Here is a 21,558-nt window from a genome sequence, read left to right as displayed (position 1 = left end):
TGAAGGTGACACTGGTTTTCAACAGTGTTCAGCCAACTGGGGACACCTGGAGATGATCCCACCAGAGTGGTTGAAACGTGCAGTACTGAAGAAAAGTATGAAAAGGAAAGTAACGTGGCCTTAACAACCTAGAATATATTTATTACATTCAATGACCATGACAACGAAATCTTCAGACTTACATGAAACAAATTCGATATACCGTGTGTCTTTCCTAAGACTCGTCAGGCGCATTTTCTCTGGTATTTGGGCAGAAATCTGCAATTTCTTTTTTCCATTGCGTAGCTGGAGTCAGACAAAATAATTACTGCTCGTCACGTCTTTCATGCGACCCCCAGTGTCAACAGAAACCAGAATTTCACGTGTCCATCGACAGAGCGCTTTCAGATTAGTTTAGCCAGATATTCCTTTTAAAACACGAAGTATAAACAGCAATCAAGTAACGACTCAATAGCGCTGCATCCAGCGCGGGTCAGACAATGCTGTCGCTGCTCCCTCACTGGTTATTCTTAGAGTTTTACTGCCCTCGTTAATATCGATAAAACAAATATCGCACTAGACTAATCTGGATGATGATGATAATTGGTGTGTGGGGCGCTCACCTGCGCGGCTATCAGCGCCCGGACTAACGTGGAGCCGTTCTATTGAATGGGCACGTGAAATTCCGCTTTAAAAACAATTTCCGCTTTTTTGGTGTTTTCCGTCGTTTCTTAGTTGCTTCAAAATTCGTGGAGGTATTTTCCGTCTACGAAACTAATTGAAGATAGTTTGTTTATTGTCATACGCGTTTCCCTTCTTTTATTTGTTTTCAAAAATGTTCAAATGTGTGTGAATTCCTAAGGGACCAAACCGCTGAGGTCATCGGTCCCTAGACTTACACACTACTTAAACTAACTTAAATTAACTTACGCTAATGACAGCACACACACACACACATGCCCGAGGGAGGACTCGAACCTCCGGCAGGAGGGGTCACGCAATCCGTGACATGGCGCCTGAAACCGCGCGGCCACTCCGCGCAGCTTTTATTTGTGAAGCACCTTCAGTGGCCTGTAATACATGTTTCTTTTTATAAACATAATAAAGGAGAACCGAAGATGAATACACTAAGCAGATTCAGAAGGATGTATGGTGCAGTAGTTACTTGGAGATGAAGAAGCTTCCACAGGATAGAGTAGCATGGAGAGCTGCATCAAACCAGTCTCTGGACTGAAGACCACAAAAACACACCTGTAGTTACAGTATATTATTATGTTAAATTGTGTCATGTTTTTACATTGTTTTTTAGGTTAGAATCAACTTTTATAGCACAAATTTCGGGATGTGGAATTATAGTTCGATAAGCAAGCATCATCGAACGATAATTTCACATCCCGAAATTTGTGCTACAAAAGTCGGTTTTAACCTCAAAAACAACTGAAAAGCATGACAAAATGTAACACAATAACACACGGTAACTACCACATAATACAGTTGTATTGTATTGTATTGTATGTTAACCGGGGACCTAGAAACGACGGAGAGGCTCCATCCCCGCCGCAGCCGCAGTGGTCCACAACCCCACGACGACTTCCGCAGTCCACTTCGCCCCTCCGCCGCCCCACATCGAACCCAGGGTTATTGTGCGGTTCGGTCCCCTGTGGAACCCCCAGGGAACGTCTCACACCAGACGAGTGTAACCCCTATGTTTGCGTGGTAGAGTAATGGTGGTGTACGCGTACGTGGAGAACTTGTTTGCGCAGCAACCGCCGGCATAGTGTAACTGAGGCGGAATTAGGGGAACCAGCCCGCATTCGCCGAGGCAGATGGAAAACCGCCTAAAAACCATCCACAGACTGGCCGGTTCACCGGACCTCGACACAAATCCGCTGGGCCGATTGGTGTCGGGTACCAGGCGCTCCTTCCCGCCCGGAAAGCCGTGCGTTACACCGCACGGCCAACCGGGCGGCCACATAATACAGTTACTATACGTATAAAAAGGAACTTGTGTCACAGGCCACTGAAGATGCTTCACAAATAAAAGAAGCGAAAGCGTTTGGCAATAAACGAACTGCCTTTGCAAGTAGCCTGTTTATGTGTTTGTATGTTGGCAGCGCTATGTAGCGATCTGCAGTAACAACTCTGACAACGCTGTTCACACTCTGTAAGAGACTTTGTGGCTGGTTGGACTCGCTCTTGGAGGTGAACAGCCAGCAGTGATGGAAGTTGGGAGTGAGTAGTCAGCAGTGATGGAGGTTAGAAGTTAATAATTAGCAGTGTTGGAGGTTGCATTATTAGATCGAGCGGACTGTCTGAATGTGTATCCATCATGGAGATTTGTTACTGATGATTATATAATTATTTTTGAACTGGTTGTCACATGATTAAGGTAAAATCTGCTAAATACATTGTTTGCTCTGCAACAAAATCTTTCCTTTGCTAACCACACGCCCATTAGTAGTTAGAGCCTACAGTAGTTAGAACTTTTATTTAGCTGGCTGTATTTCTGGTTGATGTATAGCTGTAGTTCGTGTAATGAAGATTTTCTGTACGGTAAGTGACTTATGATATGTATGGGTTATCGTTAGGATTTCTTCTGTTTCAGGGCGCTTATTTTGTATTAATTATTTGAAGTCAGGTTATCATTTTTTGAGTTGTCAGATTGCGTTGCACTAGAATATTTTGGGTCAGTGTTGAAATGATAAGAATAAGTAAAGAAAAAGTAGTCTCAGTACAATAAGTTTCACTCAGCAGCTTACGAACGTTGAGTAAGCATTCAGCAGTTTAAGTAAAATTTTTATTAAGAAGTTTCACCTTCATTTAGTAGCATAGAGAGATTGTACCTCCGCGAAAAATAATTTTGTTTGTAACGGGAACCAAGCCAATGTTTTCCGGCAACCTCGGGGTCGCATGAAAGACTTGATGAGCACTATTTGCTTGGGCTAACTCTGGCTACACAAAGCAAAAACGAAATTGCAAGTATCTGCTGGAACCCCAGAGAATACTTACCTGAAGACTCTCAAGAGAGATCCTGTACATGAAAGTCACTTCTGTGCCGGCTGTGAATTTTTAAGCTTGTCCTCGTCAGAGGCTTCAATGCATCTGTATTGTTTTATACTCTATTAAACAAAAAGTTTTGTACTGTCCGACTCCAGTTTCCACCTTCCATTTTGAATGTCATTCTCTGTGTCTCACAAGTAACATAGGCAAAATCTGCAGGATTGTAGAAGCACTACCACTTACATTATACTATCACTTCGGCATCAAAATGAAGCAGACAAATAAATGAGTAATGAGTGAAAATTGAATTACCATGTTTATTTTCACTTTTAAACCAGATGTCCATCACAGAAAAGTTTGACTTTGAATCAGATGAGTTAGGGTAAGAAGTGAGTGTCCAAACATTTTAAGTTGGCATTCTAAAAACGATCACCACGAATGCCTAACATGTCAAAATACTCCATGTCCCTCACTTTGCCCTTGGTTGGGAAAAACCTAATGACTGTGAGTAACACTCCAAAGAGTGCACGGCAAGCGTGCATCATTGTGGGATCTCTGTCCCAAACCTGCAGGAAGATACCGATTGCTGTCAGGTTGGCACCAATCAGGTTCACCATCATAGAAATCTCGCATGGAAACATGGCATCCGTTCCGAGGTGCACACCGAGTGCAAGGAGCATGAGCAGCAGCCCGAAGAACGAGAGGCTAACCTGTTTCAGTGGAGCCCCAGTAGTCCACGCCAACTGGAAGATGCTTATGGATGTCAGTGTGCCTGCCATCAGGCTCATCTCCACAGGAAACTCCAGTAGCAACGTGTCCCTCATTTCGACAAGCACAGAGAACACAAGAAGAAGGAGAAGTAATCCTAAAAGTGCACGGAAGGCATAGGCTACCTTGTGCTGTTTGTCCCTGGCCAGCAGGAAGACGCCTTTTGCGGTTTGGTAGGCTATCATCAGGCCTACTACAACCGCGGATTCCCACTGCAGAATGTCACCTGTTCCAGAGCGCACAAGGAGTCCAAAGAGTATGAGCAACACCACAAGAATCTCCCGGCGTGCTTCAGCCTGCGTGGGATCTGCGTCGCCGACCAGCTGGAAGACGCCCGTTGCCGTCAGATAGGCCACCAAAATTATCGGCACGTCTGTGGCCTCCAATAGCAGCGTGCCATCTGTCCCAACGGGCATCCAGAGTCCAAGCAACATTAACATCACCACAAAAATCGCCCAGCGTGCTGCCACCTGTGCAGGACCTCCGCTCCAGACGTCTTTCTCCAACAGATAGGCCACCAAAATTATCACCGCGTACGTGGACTCCCAGAGCATCATTCCATCTGTTCCGCCGTGCTTGCCGAGCCCCAGTAGCATGAAGAGCACCCCAAATACTGTGCGCAGCACATGATTCACGGTGGACGATTTGTGGTACTGGAGCAAGTATGGTGGTGGATCCACGGCCGAGACGAGCCGGCAAACGCCGGTTGTCATCAGGTAGGCCCCTGGTAGGTTCAGCGCTTCACTGAAATTCGTGGGCGGCATGCCACCTCCTCACCTACAACATATATGTCCTGTTTGAGCAACGGGAATCATTACGAACGAAGAATGCAAATTATACGAAATTTGTAAAGTATTATAAATAATATTTATTTCTGATTACAATTGCAAATTTGTAAAATATTATAAAATTTATTTCTGTTTACAGTTGCAAATTTTTAATTTGGCCTGCTGGCTATCGGTTTCGGTACACAGTACCATTCTCAGGCCACGCTATGATCAAAAAAATTCAGTGTATAGTTCGAACAAAACCGCGACAGAAAATTACAAAATGTCTAAAATGTTTTTCTCTACGACAGTAAACGTATGGTATAAAATGTAAGATTAAACTTGTAGGTAGCCCCTTATCCCTGGCACGCAGTCGTCATGCTTGCTTCCCAAGTAGGTGTGTCAAATATTAAAAGAACGGCGCAGAGAAGACGCGAAGCAGCACCGCTAAGGGTCCCAGCACCCACACACACATTGCTTGGGCAAACATGAAACAGGAAATGCCGCCAAATACCGCTAGCTGACGCTTTCGGAGTAATATGTAGCCACACATCCCCACTATTGCCTCTGGATGCTCGATTTCCTTTCAATAAAAGTAATATTGTGTTTTTAATAAACAGAGTGAACATTAACAATACAGACAAACTGCAGGGACGGGTTCCTGACTGAAAATCCAGGAAAAAAGCTCTTGTGAACCTGTGTCGGCCGGCCGGTGTGGCCGTGCGGTTCTAGGCGCTTCCATCTGGAACCACGTGACCGCTACGGTCGCAGGTTCGAAACCTGCATCGGGCATGGATGTGTGTGTGATGTCCTTAAAGTAGTTCTAGGTTCTGGGGGACTGATGACCACAGAAGTTAAGTCCCATAGTGCTCAGAGCCATTTGAGCCAAGCTGAGATGGTGTTTGTACGTCCAAGCAGCTGGAAACGGCCGAAAGGCAGTACGGTCCTCCAAATTAGATGTACGCACATTCCGCCGCCTCCCAGCACATTCGTTTGTCTGAATTGACCCATGATCACACAAACACCCAAAAAGGGCTTGAAATGTTGTGTGATGTGTCGGTTTCTGTGAGGGTACTTGCTTTAGTATAGCCGTGCTGCATATCGACCGTTTCCATCCGTTTGGCCGTAAACAAACACCATCTCATCTTGTTCCCGACATGAACACTGGACCATTCTGCTGCTTACCGTACGCTGTGTCAAACACACAGCCTGCAACAGTCAAACAGCACACGGCACGTGGTCAGAGGAGCTTCCATTCGTCAGCGCCATCTACCGTGGCAACGACGTATTGCGGACACAACAGGTTCATAGGACGTTTTCTCCTCAATTTCCAGTCAGAAATCCGTCCGTGCAGTTTGTCGGTTTTTATTAATGTTCATCCTGTTTAAAGCTGTTATTATAACAACACTTGCATGATTTAGAGATTCATAGTCAGATCGATGTTTTATAGTGATGTAAACCGTATGCAAACGGTGAATGTAAAACTGACTAAATATATTTGCTATTTTGCTTTTAATGTTTTATTACAGTTGGGACTATTATATTATTCAATTTCTTGATTTCATGTTTCATGCCATTTTCAAAATTACCAGTATTATTATTATTGTTGTTGTTGTTATTATTATTAAATACCTTGCAGTCATAAAGAATAGTTTTTTTTATTTTGTCTTGTATTGTCGAACTACGTAGGCCTGCTGGAATTTTATAATCATAGGATGGCTTGAGGATCGTAATGTGCACTGAAATCGGTAGCCAGAAAGTAAAGAAAAACTGCGGCTATGTAGTGAAACATGTATTATTTGTTCAAAATGTTCAAATGTGTGTGAAATCTTATGGGGCTTAACTGCTAAGGTCATCAGTGCCTAAGCTTACACACTACTTAACCTAAATTATCCTAAGGACAAACACACACACACACACACACACACACACACACATGCCCGAGGGAGGACTCAAACCTCCGCCGGGACCAGCCGCACAGTCCATGACTGCAGCCCCTTAGACCGCTTATTTTTTCCAATCTGTATGATGATGTTAACATTTGGTTTGTGAGGTGCTCAACTGCCCGGTTGTCAGCGTCCGTACAAATTCCCAATCTTTACATAGTCCAGACTCGCCGCTTTCACGAATGATGATGAAATGATGCAACAACACCAACACCCAAATCCCGAACGGAGAAAATCCCTGACTCGGTCGGGAATCGAACCCGGAGCCCCTTGATCCAGAGCCAGCAACGCTAGAACACGAGCTGCTGATTTCTGAAGTCTATTTGTCGCTCTTGCAACCGACAGTATGTCGAGAATATGTTGTACAACGTTTACAGGTAAGTATGACACGTAAACAGAAGGAACCGCAAATGCTGCGCAGAAAGCAATTTCAAACAACATAATGTGTAAGTAGGCTGTTTAGGTTTTTTTATTGGTAACGCCACCTCTGTATGAAAATCACTGGCTGTGCTGTGTGCAGTCTGTGGCTGCTTTGCATTGTTGTAATACTCGCCATTGTAGCGTTAGGCAGCTGGCTGTGAACAGCGCGTAGCGTTGCGCAGTTGGAGGTGAGCCGCCAGCAGTGGTGGATGTGGGGAGAGAGATGGCGGAGTTTTGTAATTTGTCGTGAACTGCTATATATATGATGATATCAAGGTAAATACATTGTTTGTTCTCTATTAATATCTTTCATTTGCTAACTATCCCTATCAGTAGTTAGTGCCTTCCATAGTTTGAATCTTTTATTTAGCTGGCAGTAGTGGCGCTTGCTGTATTGCAGTAGTGGGAGTAATGAAGATTATTGTGAGGTAAGTGATTTAGTGATTTGTGAAAGGTATAGTTTAATGTTAGTCAGGGCCATTCTTTTGTAGGGAATTTTGAAAGTCAGATTACGTTGCGCTAAAAAATATTGTGCGTCAGTTTAATCACAGTCGTATGTATAAATAGTTAAAAGGGCACGTTTCATATGTCGACTCTTAGCCGAGGATACCTCACTGGAATCTTCTGATTTTTTTTCTTGTAGTTTGTGTAATTAGTGTAGATTTTGTTTATTGCTAGCGCGTAATTGTAGAGAGAATCTCCTTTGTAGTTGCAGTCTTTCATTGTTGTAAAGTAAAACAGGTGTGGCACGCATGTAGATTTGCACCAAGTATTTCGCAGCTGCAATTAACTAGATATTATTTTCAGTGTTATGTTAATGTGTTCTCTTATTTTTGCTCTTCAAATTGTGTTTTTCTGTGTTGTCGTGTGAAACACTGTGACAATAATGGCGTGTGAAAAACGTAACACTAGGCTCCAAAGTAAATTGAGAAATGACAGCGAAGACAAAAGCAGTATGTTAGCGCCGCAGAGTAATGAATTAACTAACGTTAAAAGTAGTAATTTGGTAATTGCGCATAGGGAAATGGAGCGGGTTGCAAACAATGGCGTGGACAGTGAAACAATTAGTGAAGAGGGAAGCATTATCGATCGATCGGTCGGCAATAGCTCGGCTCAGGAATCCGAAATGCCACGACACGATCTCGCAAATACTGTAGATTCAGGTTTTGGATCCTCACCGTTTTCTCAAATAAGTCAAGACACATTTTCTGCTTGTCAAAATGTGAATGTTGCCGGTGCAAATGCACTGCCGAAAAGCGTAGAGAAACAGATTCCAGACACTAACACATTATTATTGCAATTAATGCAGCAAATGAAACAAAATCAGAGTCAAACACAGCAACAGTTAGACACAATGGAACAACATCAGAGACAAACACAGCAACAGTTAGATGCAATGGAACAAAATCTTCACACCACGCTTGAACAAACACGTGAAGATTTAACTAATGAGTTACATTACATTGAATCGAAATGTCAAAAAGTCTGCAATGACGTAAAAACACAAATTTGTGAGCATTTCCAACCTATTTTTTCGCGGCATGAAAATGCACTACAGAATCACGAAGCAGCCATAAAAGAACTGCAAACTACTGTTCATGAAAATCATGAGACCTTGCAAGCTAAATTTGACTCAGTTGCATCTACCGATTCGGTTACGCAACTTGCAAAAACCCAGGAAAACTTAAAAGACACAGTAGAAAGACACATGGAGGAAATTAGTACATTATCAGAGAAAGTAGCCGAACTTTCGGATCAGGTCACTAACTTATCTATAAAGGTACATGATGATCTGAATGACACAACACCTGTAGCCTTCACTGACACTGAAGAGTACGAACAAATTAGAAAATTCAAACAAAATCAAAATCAAATCAATACACAGTACAAAAGAGAAATCCGCGAAGTACAAGATCAGCTGACACAGGTAATACAAGAATTACGTATTTCAGAGGACACTCGCGCTCCAACACCGGAAGAGGGACATAGAAATACGGAAAACCCGCAACATAATAACACAGGGCATTTCGGAAGTTATGAAAGAAATTGGCAATGTGCACCGAATTTTGAGATGGAACCGCCGACACGACCTAACAATGACTGATATGCTACTCGCCGACACGATGATTTTTACTATAAGCTGTTCATCACTACACGTAAATTCAAAACATTTAAGAATTCTGCCAACGACATTCATCCACAAGCGTGGCTTCATCAATTCTCTCATTGTTTTCCTCCCAACTGGTCATTAGAGCACAGATTAGAATTTATGTGCGGCTACTTAGAGAATGAACCAGCTGTAAGAATGCGGTCGGTCATTCACGATTGCCACAGTGAAGGAGAGTTTTACCATGCCTTCCTCTCAGCATATTGGTCTCAAGCCACACAAGACCGAGTGAAACATAGCATCATAATGATGAAACGTTTCGAACAATCTGAATTTTCCAGTCTTATGAAATATTTTGAAGACATGTTGCATAAGAATCAGTATCTTTCAAACCCATACAGCCCCTCAGAACTCATCCGCATTTGCTTAATCAAACTGCCTGAACATTTACGACATATTATTTTGGCAGGACGTTGCAAAGACGACATTGAAGCATTTCAGGGACTCTTACAAGAATTAGAAATTGACACTGACAATCGCAGAACGCGAAACCAGGAACACAACAATTACAGGTCACATCCGTCGCAATTCCGCGATGAAAGAAGTAATAACAGGACACGACAAGGCTATTCTCACAACACAAATCGTGACCAAAACAGACACCACCCGTATGACAACCGTTGGCAGAATAGTAATAACTACAGGGAAAGATCACCTCTCCGCGGTAATGACTATCACAGAGACAATCAGAGAAACAGACAATTTGGGAACCAAAATAATTATTATCAAGGGAGACAGAATAACTTTAGACACAACGGTCCAGCGCGCAGTTACGATTCAGGGAGAAATTCTCCACCTCTTAACCGACAAGAAAGAAACTACAGGAACTACCGACATGACGACAGACGATGTGATCGTAACGACAGACCTGAATTGCATCAGAACTGGCGGAATTTAAACAGGGCAGGGCCCTCTCGTCACGGTGAATTTGTAGAAGTTAGGTCTCCAAATCCCAATAACGACGCGCGCCAACAAAGAGACAATAGGCAATGACTCACACCGCTGGCCGCCACAAAACGTACTTATGACACTAACGACGCAGCTGCCGTAGCTAGTAATTACGTAAAAATGGAAGACATTAGGGACATCTTACTCCAGGAACACGACGTAAAACATAAGAACATTGCATATCCTGTGATTCACATTACAGTAAATGACGTAAAATTTACGGCAGTACTTGACTCTGGCAGTCCCATTTCAGTAATTAGTGAAACAGCCTTTAGCAAATGCAACAAATCGAACGATTGCCCCACACTTCCGTTACGTAAGATTAATTTACAAGGTGCAATCTTTGGAAAAAGTGTAGATGTACGCCAACAAACCAACTTAGAATTCTTTTGTCAAAGCCACAGTTTCTCTATGAACTTTCTTATTGTTCCATTATTGTCGACGGAAATTATACTGGGAGTAGACTTTTTGAATGAATACAAAGCAATCTTAAGCTTTCACGATGCTGAAATAAGTTTAGAAAAAGAAGGTAAGTCAGTAGCTTTGAAATTTGAAGATTGGCTCTCAAACCATGACGAAGAAATTAATCGGCTTTACCTCCTGTTAGAAAACAGTTCGGAATTTTCGACGGAACTTGACACTAACAATCACTCTGCAAGTACTGACAGGGGTGATATCGACGGCGCATTTGATACTAATGAGTTAATTCAGAATAAAATTCAAACAATTGAGAATTGTAATGACAATGATAGGCAAGACCTTTTTGAGATTTTACAAGCACATTCCACAGTTTTTACTCACAAAACAGGAACAATCAAGGGATGTCAATACCAATTTCGTGTTCGTGAGCATACTAAATTTTGTGTTAGACCATACGTAATTCCGGCGCATTATAGGGACCGTGTTAGAACAGAAATACAATCTATGCTTGACGAGGGCATTATTGAGCCTGCAGTAAGCTCATACAACAATCCATTACATGTTGCTGAGAAGAAAAATGGATCAATCAGGCTTGTCTTAGATTCGAGACAAATCAATACTATCATTATTCCTGAAACAGACAGGCCGCAAACGTTGGAAGAACTTCTTCAAAATTTTAATGGTGTAAACGTGTTGTCTTCCATTGATCTCAGATCCAGCTTTTATCAGATCGAACTTCATCCAGAATGTAGAAAATACACAGCTTTCCTTTGTTTCGGCGTTTGTTATCAGTTTCGGAAACTTCCTTTTGGTTTGAACATTTCTTCAGCAGCATTCATTCGCGGGCTAAATTCCATATTACCTGAGTTCTTAAAACGTCACATCACCTTATATGTGGACGATATTCTAATAGCAGAAGCTTCATGGGAACAACATAATCGCATCCTCAACAGTTTGTTACGTATTTTTGCAGAATCTGGAATTACAGTTAACTTGGAAAAGTCTGAATTCGGTAGGTCAAAGGTGAGGTTTTTGAGACATATTATTTCTTCTGAAGGCATTCAGCCGGATCCTGAAAAGTTAGAAGCAATCAGAGCCATTCCAGTTCCATCCACAAAAAGACAAGTCCGTAGTTTTCTAGGTCTCGTAAATTTTTACCGTCGTTTTGTGAATATGCAAATCCTTGTTACACCAAAGCAGCAGGGGGGAAACGACAACTTTGCTTTTCTCGATAGGCGAGAGAAGTGTCTCTTGTTCCCTATTGAAGTGGGTGGTCCCTAAGTTTCGCTAACATGCGCTGTTCGTGCAAGCGCTGCACCTAAAGGAGGTGCGGAAGAAGAATGGCCTGCAGCACGCGGGCTTGGTCCCGTGAAGGAGCCCTGGTACTGCCTCATAGTCCCTAAAAGAACGTGAGAATCACGTTGGGTAACCGGAGGCTACCGGGAGCTGCGAGTCGAAGCTCTTTCGCGGCAGTCCGCGACTGGTTGCGCGGTTTTGTGTCGAAGGGGAGCGAGCTCAACCCTTCGGCACTCGGCCGGTTGCCGCTAGGCGGCTGTACCGTGATCGGCCGATGCGTACTCCCCGGGCGCTGCCGCGCGACTGGCTGCGGAGCGCTGGTAGAGGCCGGCTGGCGCGCGGCCGGCTGGAGGGGGTAGAGGGCGAGCTACGGCTGCTGGCGGTCGGCGGCTGCGCTGCGAGGTCCTCTCCGCTCGGCGTCCACGCGACGACTCCTAGCACAGCCAGTGATTTTCATACAGAGCGCTACGTGGCGTTACCAATAAGAAAACATAAACAGCCTACTTACATAACCCCCATGCTCCCCACAAAAATTTTTACAAATTGTTTTGGGCACTGGCCAATACATATTTGTTAAAATTTTTTCACAATTACAATAACGAAGAAATCAAATGCATACACTTATTGATACAATGTTGGTCAAAAGCTAAAATTTTCTCAAAGTCGATAAAGACAGTCCTGATCACCCATCATAGTAAAATTGCAGTGTTTTTTTTTTCTCAAAGTCTGAGCAGTAAAAGAAAATGCACACGGAAGTAGTGGATTTCCATGCAGTCTTGAAGAAATAGTGTTGTCCTTCCAACGGAAAGACAGTGCTGACTCTTGACATGCAGACAGGTAATGGGCCACAACAGAGCAAACCCACAACATAGTCGAAGTTTTGAAGAATATTGGTAAGTAGGTCATCACAGAGCAGACCCACTGTAGTCCTGGTAGACATTACGGTATTGGTGGGCCACCAGAGGTGCAGATCCAGTGCATTCCTTGTAGAAATAATGGTATTGGTGGGCCATCAAAGATGCAGACCCACTGTAGTCCTTGTAGAGACGGCCAGCAGGTGCACAATCACTATTGAAGAGTCTTGCGGAGAATATAGCAAGTCCATAAACCACCACTTGTGCACTCACAAAGTTTCATCATAGTTAGTTTCTTATATAGTCTACCCCCTCTTAACCTAACTTAAATCTACTGAGCTCAGATATATATACCAAGGGATGAGGCAATGCAGCAGCACATAACAAATTAACACAAACAGCAATGACAAGAAAAATGCAAATTGGCAAAGCAAGCAGCAGTAAATCTAAATTAGCAAAGCAATTGCAATATTACAACTAATGTAAGGCACTGTACAGCAAACAAGAGAAATAAATCAGTTGTAAAACTGGCTTAATAGAGTAATACAAAGTCAAATTTAGTAACACTATGCCTGGAAAACAGCAGCAGTAAATGCTATAACTTATACCTAAACATGACAAAGCTCAAGCAGAAAAAATATTACATTAAAGAAAACAATGCAGAAAAGGGAAATGTCTATTCACATCTTAATATCTATGTCATTAAAGTGGTGCACCACAAAAACTTATTTTATGAAATAAATTACCAAGTACTTGAAAAATGAAATGAAATGTCGTGTGGCTAGGGCCTCCCATCGGGTAGACCGTTCGCCTGGTGCAGGTCTTTCGAGTTGACGCCACGTAGGCGACCTGCGCGTCGATGGGGATGCAATGATGATGATTAGGACAACACAACACCCAGTCCCTGAGCGGAGAAAATCTCCGACCCAGCCGGGAATCGAACCTGGGACCTTAGGATTGACATGCCGTCACGCTGACCACACAGCTACCGGGGCCGGACCCCCAAGTACTTGAAAAGAAAATTATGTATGCAATTCCTGTGAAGGGAAATGTCTTTTTGTGCTCCCTCATTTTTTTGGAAGTATATCACAAAATTATTATTTAATGGATCTGTAGACAGAAAATATCTATATTAGTACATCTATAAAATTTTATTTTAACCAATGCTGCAGTGCAGCTAGAAACTAGATATTAAAGAAAATAGGCAAAGCAAGGTGTGAAATGTCATTCACTAGCCATATGGCATTTCATAATGCAGTAAGCAATCTTTCAACTAGCAAGACAATAGATGTGAAATGTTTCTCATCATTTCATTAGGTATTTTAGTAAATATCATAAATTACGAGCTCCACAGTGTAATCATATGTTTTCAAGTTTGAGCGTGTCGTATTGGCGATGCTTTCTACAAAGAAATGTCAATAGCGAGGATAATGGCCTCCTTTTTCTCCACCTGTGCCTCTGAAAGGCATACACTAACGGCTTTTTTCCAGGCAAGTGTCACGCAGCTGGGTGCCCACGACGCATTACGTGAAGGTGGGCACTTAACTTTCTTACCGAAATATTTACGACACCAGTTTGCACTACAGTGACAGTCTCATATAAACATTTCACAGGTCGAGAATTTGCGTTACAAATGTGTAGAAACAAAATCCTTTAAATATAATAGTGTCCAAAAAATTTTCGTTGGCATTGTGATACATTCACGCATTTACACACATTTCATAACTCTTCAAAGTACGATTCTTGGTTTCCATCATCCTTTTTCACAAGTCACAGTCCCTAACCACTACTCCTTATTCCTTACCTTATTACACATATACATATTCATCAACACGTCTTCAATATTTCATCATAATAAATACATAGCATAATCGGATTCCTCATATAGAAACATCTCATTGATCATAAACATACCTCAACAGCATAATACACATCATCGTCGTAATAATAACATCATAACAGATCAATCACATCTCAAAATCGTCGTAGCTTTCTGAATATTTTAAAACCTAAAAAAAATTCTCTGCTCATTTCAAAAGTGTCATCTACCTCAAACGTACTTTAAAAATCATGATCCCATACCAAATACGACATTCAAAGCTCTCATAGTATCACAATGGTTCCGAAAAAATATGAACAGTTCACAAAGTACAGACAAATACAACTTCATAAGTGTGAAGTTATCCAACAGTGTAATTACGTAAACATCTGTCACTGATGTAGTAAAATAAATGTTTGTCTCTCTGAGTTAAATAATCAGATAGCTGTGTAATTCTGTGTTAGAGAAACATGGTACCGATGTGTAAAGTTTTATAAGCAAATACCATATTAGCTAGGGCTCCTTGTGCTTGCCAAACACATGGTACACAAAGTAAGCGTGTACCCCCCTGAGGATTAATGTAATTATACCCTCAGGTGTTACAGATTACAGAAATGGAATAAAATGTATCACGGAAAACTTTCTTAGTAATTCAAAAATCTTTAAAAAATTTAATGTTTTAAGTACAAAATTAATCAATCAAATACGTGTCCTTTAACGCTAAATGTGCGTCTTGCCATAAGATAATTCTGTGGAAGTGTCGTAGTTATCGTCCTCTGTAAACAAAGTTTTGCTGAAGTCAATGTACTCACCTCGTAATAAACAAAAGTTAAATGCTATAGATATCGTAGTTATTACGTACAGTACCGTGATCAAGAAAGTACTATACTGTAATGTATTGTTGTGCTACGGAAAAGGCTGTCTCATTGTAGCTATACCACAAAAGTTACTACTAAAACATGTTTTCCTTTCAAGAAGAATTCAGAAAACTGTACAGATATAAAACAGAAACACCACAAAAGCAACATTGTAAATTGTCACTCATTAGTAGCGTCGTGATAAAATCGTGTAGCTGTCAAAGAAACCAAATACTAAGTCACCTTTAATCTCACAGAAAGTACTTCAAATAAACAATGTCTTTTCAAGTAAACCAAAATGTTGCATTAAAATCTCATTAACAGTATATGTTCTAAGTATGTAAGCCATATATTCGTTACGTAATCATGCAACTAACAAGGAAGAATGTACAAATAACAACACTGTGTCGTCTGTTCATTATAACAATGCATTCGTAATTACTTGCCTAAGTTCCCTAGGTTCTTGACTGGATAGTTAACTTTAAAACATAGTTGCATGTTAATAGTTTGTCAGTGTGACAAATTGTACTAGTAGCGTGAAGTGAAAAATTTTATGGCAAAGACTAAATTAAAAAGCGGATTATCTTTCAATAAACGGTTTTACATGTGTAATGTGGTGTAAGCCTTTTCTCTTCCTAGTACACAGAGTTTCAACTTCAATGCAATTATCATGTGGTATACGTCGGTAAAGAATACTGGAGTTTTTCTCAAGGTTAGCGTCTATGTTATTTTTCTCTGAGCCAGCCAGCGCACGTGGCTGCCTGCGGTGCGAGTGATTGTCTCTTTGTTGACGCGCGCCGTTATTGGGATTTGGAGACCTAACTTCTACAAATTCACCTTGTCGAGAGGGCCCTGCCCTGTTTAAATCCCGCCAGTTCTGATGAAATTCATACCTGTCGTTATGATTATATCGTCTGTCATGTCGGTAGTTCCTGTAGTTTCTTTCTTGTCGGTTAAGTGGTGGAGAATTTCTCCCTACATTATCACTGCACGGTGGACCGTTGCGTCTGAAATTATTCTGTCTCCCACGATAATAATAGTTCTGGTTGCCATATTGTCTGTTTCTATGATTGTCTCTGTTATATTCATTACTACGGAAATGCGATCTTTCTCTGTAACTGTTACTCTGCCAGTGGTTGTCATATGGGTGGTGTCTGTTTTGTTCACGATTTGCGTTGTAAGAATAGCCTTTTCGTGTCCAGTTATTATTTCTTTCATCGCGGAATTGCGACGGATGTGACCTGTAATTGTTGTGTTCCTGTTTTCGCGTTTCGCGATTGTCAGGGTCAATTTCCAGTTCCTGTAACAGTCCCTGAAAAGCTTCAATGTCGTCTTTGCAACATCCTGCTAAAATAATATGTCGTAAATGTTCAGGTAATTTGATTAAGCAAATGCGGATGAGTTCTGAGGGGCTGTATGGGTTTGAAAGATACTGATTCTTATGCAACCTGTCTTCAAAATATTTCACAAGACTGGAAAATTCAGATTGTTCGAAATGTTTCATCATTATGATGCTATGTTTTACTCGGTCTTGTGTAGCTTGAGACCGATATGCTGAGAGGAAGACATGATAAAATTCTCCTTCACTGTGACAATCGTGAATGACCGATCGCATTCTCACAGCTGGTTCATTCTCCAAGTAGCCACACATAAATTCTAACCTGTGCTCAATGACCAGTTGGGAGGAAAACAATGAGAGAATTGCTGAAGCCATGCTTGTGGATGAATGTCATTGTCAGAATTCTTAAATGTTTTGAATTTACTTGTAGTGATGAACAGGTTATTGTCAAAATCATCGCGTCGGCGATTCGCACATCGCTCATTGTTACTTCGTTTCGGCGGTTTCATCTCAAAATTCAATGCGCCTTGACAATTTCTTTCATAATTTCCGAAGTGTCCTGTGTTATTATTTTGTGGTTGTTCCGTATTTCTATGTCCCTCTTCCCGTACTGGAGCGCGAGTGTCCTCTGAAATATGTAATTCTTGTATTACTTGTGCCAACTGATCTTGTACTTCCCGGATTTCTATTTTGTACTGTGTATTGATTTGATTTTGATTTTGTTTGAATTTTCTAATTTGTTCATACTCTTCAGTGTCAGTGAAGGCTACAGGTCTTGTGTCATTCAGATCATCATCTACCTTTGTAGATAACTTAGTGAACTGATCAGAAAGTTCGGCTACTTTATCCCATAGTGAAATTATTTCCTGTGTGTGTTTTTCTGAACCAAGTTTCAGAGTGTCCATTTGTGTTGAAATCGTATCTACTGTGTCCTTTAAGTTTTCCTGAGTTTTTGCAAGTTGCGTAACCGAATCGGTAGATGCAACTGAGTCAATTTTAGCTTGCAAGGTGTCGTGATTTTCATGAACAATAGTTTGCAGTTTTCTTTTATGGCTGCTTCGTGATTCTGTAATGCATTTTTATGACGCGAAAAAATAGGTTGGAAATGCTCACAAATTTGTGTTTTTACGTCATTACAGACTTTTTGACATTTCGATTCGATTTTAAGTAACTCAGCAGTTAAACCTTCACGTGTTTGTTCAAGTGTGGTGTCTAACTTTTGAAGATTTTCTTCCATTGTGTCTAACTTTTGAAGCTTTTGCTGTGTTTGTCTCTGATTTTATTCCATCGTGTCTAACTTTTGAAGCTTTTGCTGTGTTAGTCTCCGATTTTGTTCCATCGTGTCTAACTTTTTAAGATTTTGTTCCATTGTGTCTAACTTTTGAAGATTTTGTCCCATTTGTTTCTCATTTTGTTCAAGCGTTGTGTCTAACTTTTGTAGCCTTTGTCCCATTTGTTGCATTAACAGTAATAACAGTGCACTGGTGTCTGAAACATGTTCCTCAATGCTATTCGGCAGTTCATTTGAACCGGCAATATTCGCATTTTGAAAAGCAGAAAATGTGTCTTGACTTATTTGAGAAAACGGTGAGGACGCAAAACCTGAATCTACAGTATTTGCAAGATTGTGTCCTGTCATTTCGGAATCCTGAGGCGAGCTGTTGGCGACCGATCGATCGATAATGCTCCCTGTTCACTAATTGTTTCACTGTCTACACCATTACTTGCAGCCCGCTCCATTTCCCTATGCACAATTACCAAATTACTACTTTGAATATTAGTTAATTCATTACTCGGTGGCGCTAACACACTGCTTTCGTCTTCACTGTCATTTCTCAGTTTACTTTGGAGCCTAGTATTACGTTTATCACACGCCATTATTGTCACAATATTTCACACGATAACACAGAAAAGCACAATTTGAAGAGCAAAAATAAGAGAACACATTAACATAGCACTGAAAATAATATCTCGTTAATTGCAAGCGCAGCTGCGAAATACTTGCTGCAAATCTACATGCATGCCACAACTGTTTTACTGTACAACAATGAAAAACTACAACTACAAAGGAAATTCTCTCTATAATTACGCGCTAGCAATAAACAATACCTACACTAATTACAAAAATTGCAAGCAAAAATCAGAAGATTCCAGTGAGGTATCCTCGGCTAAGGGTCGACATATGAAACGTCCCCTTAGAAAAATTAGTGAATTGCTGTGCTGGTAAACCTCTTACATTATTTGCTTTTCAAACAGCTGAGCAAAACTGAACGTACTCAGACATTACTCTCTTTACTTACTCTGATCAACAGTAAACTGACACACAATATTTTTAGCGCAACGCAATCTGACTTTCAATAATCCCTACAAGAGAATGGCCCTGACTAACATTAACCTATACGTTTCACAAATCACTTACCTCACAAAAATCTTCGTTACTCAAGCTACTGCAATACAGCGAGCGCCACTACTGCCAGCTAAATAAAAGATTCAAACTACTGAAGGCACTAACTACTGATAGGCATAGTTAGCAAATGAAAGATTTTGATAGAGAACAAACAATGTATTTACCTTAATAGTAATCAAAAGTCATAATATATATGTATATATCAGTTCATGATATCCAGCCTTACAAATTTACTGTCTCTGTCCAGATCATCCGCTCTCAAAACTCCGCCATCTCACTCCACACATCCACCACTGCTGGCGGCTCACCTCCAACTGCGCAACGCTACGCGCTGTTAACATCCAGCTGCCCAACACTACAATGGCGAGTATTACAACAATGCCAACCAGCCACTGACTGCACACAGCACAGCCAGTGATTTTCATACAGAGCGCTACGTGGCGTTACCAATAAGAAAACATAAACAGCCTACTTACACACTGTCTGATCAAAAGCATCCGGAAAACAGTATGTAATGCAGGCGGGGAGTATTGTATTGTCAGGAGAGAAGCAGTAACATCAGAATTTGTCGGTCAGCAGAACTCAGTGGCTCGAACGTGGACCAGTCATTGGATGTTACCCGAGTAACACATCCATCATGGATATTTCAACTCTTATAAAGCTGCCCAAGTCGACTATTGGTGATGTGACTGTAAAATCTAAACGCGAAAGGACGCCCACCGCTAAACCTCATGTCCTGACGGGCGGGGACTGTCGAATATTGCCGAGGTCGTGTGTGCAAATCGCTTGACATCAGCGGAAGGAATCGCTACCAACAGTACAGCTAGCAGATTGACTGCCCATAGGGAGTTAAAGAGAATGTGGTACAGTGGTGGACAAGCTCCTCGTAAGCCACGCATTTATGTAGGTAATCCTCAACGATGACTGAGGTCATGAAAAGAATGACCTCACTGGAGAGTGGAAGACTGGAATCGAGTGATTTCGATTTATGAATCACACTGTACCCTACGCCGACCCGCCAGGTTAGGCGAGCGCGCTAACGCGCTGCTTCCTGGACTCGGGTAGGCGGGCCGGCCCCGGATCGAATCCGCCCGGCGGCTTAAGGACGAGGGCCGGTGTGCTGGCCAGCCTGCATGTGGTTTTTAGGCGGTTTTCCACATACCGATAGGTGAATACTGGGCTGGTCCCCACACTCCGCCTCAGTTACACGCGTCGCAGACATTTGAAAACACGTTCGCACTATTTCACGATTTACACTAGACACAGACAGTTGGGGTACACTCATTCCGTCCTGGAGGGTAGAGGATGGCGGCAGGAAGGGCATCCGGCCACCCCTTACCATTAACATGCCAAATCCGTTTAACCATGGCCGACCCTGCGTAGCCACGGGACAAGGGGCAAGTGATACTAGTAGTAGTAGTAGTAGTAGACGCTGAACCCTACGCCGATCCGAAGGAGGACGTTACCTCCCAGCATATGACGTGCCAACAGTAAAGTACAGAGGAGGTGGTATTCGTACTTAGGGTGTGATCCCCTCATTACGCTTAAGAAAACGATAAGTGCGGTGGGTTTAACACTGGGTACTGCTTACAGTAGAGAAACAGACTGGAGGTGTGGCTGTTTGTATCAGGTTGACAATGCATCCTCTCATAAAATTGCATCCGTAAGGCAATTGTTTGTGGAAATTAACGTCCCTGAAACGGACTAGCGTGCCCAGAGTCCTGCCCTGAATCCAATGCAACACCAACAAATGGCTCTGAGCACTATGGGACTCAACTGCTGTGGTCATAAGTCCCCTAGAACTTAGAACTACTTAAACCTAACTAACCTAAGGACAGCACACAACACCCAGCCATCACGAGGCAGAGAAAATCCCTGACCCCGCCGGGAATCGAACCCGGGGACCCGGGCGTGGGAAGCGAGAACGCTACCGCACGACCACGAGATGCGGGCGCAACACCAACATCACTACCTTCTCTGCCTTTGGCTGTTGAAGAAGAATGGGTTGCCATTCCTCCACAGGCATTCAGAAACCTCACTGAAAGTCCCCCATCAGAGTTGAAGCCACGATAAAGGGAAAGGGTGGAAAAACTTTACATTCATGCCCACTAATACACTACTGGCCACTAAAATTGCTACACCACGAAGATGATGTACTACAGACGCGAAATTTAACCGACAGGAAGAAGATGCTGTGATATGCAAATGATTACATTTTCAGAGCATTCACACACAATTGGCGCCGGCGGCGACAACTTCAACGTGCTGACATGAGGAACGTTTCCAACCGATTTCTCATACACAAACAGCAGTTGACCGGCGTTGCCTGGTGAAACGTTGTTGTGATGCCACGTGTAAGGAGGAGAAATGCGTATCGTCACGTTTCCGTCTTTGATAAAGGTCGGATTGTAGCCTATCGCGATTGCGGTTATCGTATCGCGACATTGCTGCTCGCGTTGGTCGAGATCCAATGACTGCTAGCAGAATATGGAATCGATGGGTTCAGGAGGGTAATACGGAACGCCGTGCTGGATCCCAACGGCCCCGGATCACTAGCAGTTGAGATGACAG

General features: G+C 42.2%; 1 protein-coding gene across 2 annotated transcripts in view; it reads right to left on the bottom strand.

Moving 5' to 3' along the window:
• Window positions 1–3,282: 3,282 nt before the first annotated feature.
• The window catches only part of LOC126198753 (uncharacterized), a 33,177-nt gene continuing 14,901 nt past the window's right edge, over window positions 3,283–21,558 (bottom strand). The window contains exons 2-3 of one of the 2 annotated variants that reach the window (XM_049935309.1): window positions 11,974–12,145; window positions 3,283–4,524 (exon numbers count right to left, since the gene is read on the bottom strand). In XM_049935309.1, coding sequence (XP_049791266.1) covers window positions 3,399–4,511 — 1,113 coding nt within the window. In that variant the 5' untranslated portion in view covers window positions 4,512–4,524; window positions 11,974–12,145 and the 3' untranslated portion in view covers window positions 3,283–3,398. The remainder of the gene's footprint in view (window positions 4,525–11,973; window positions 12,146–21,558) is intronic. The other variant, XM_049935308.1, reaches the window with a different exon arrangement.

This window comes from Schistocerca nitens, chromosome 8 (assembly GCF_023898315.1).
Source record: "Schistocerca nitens isolate TAMUIC-IGC-003100 chromosome 8, iqSchNite1.1, whole genome shotgun sequence".
In the NCBI taxonomy this organism is placed as follows: Eukaryota; Metazoa; Arthropoda; class Insecta; order Orthoptera; family Acrididae; genus Schistocerca; species Schistocerca nitens.
The sequence above is the reverse complement of the archived record's forward strand: the minus strand, read 5'-3'. Positions and strand labels throughout refer to the sequence as shown.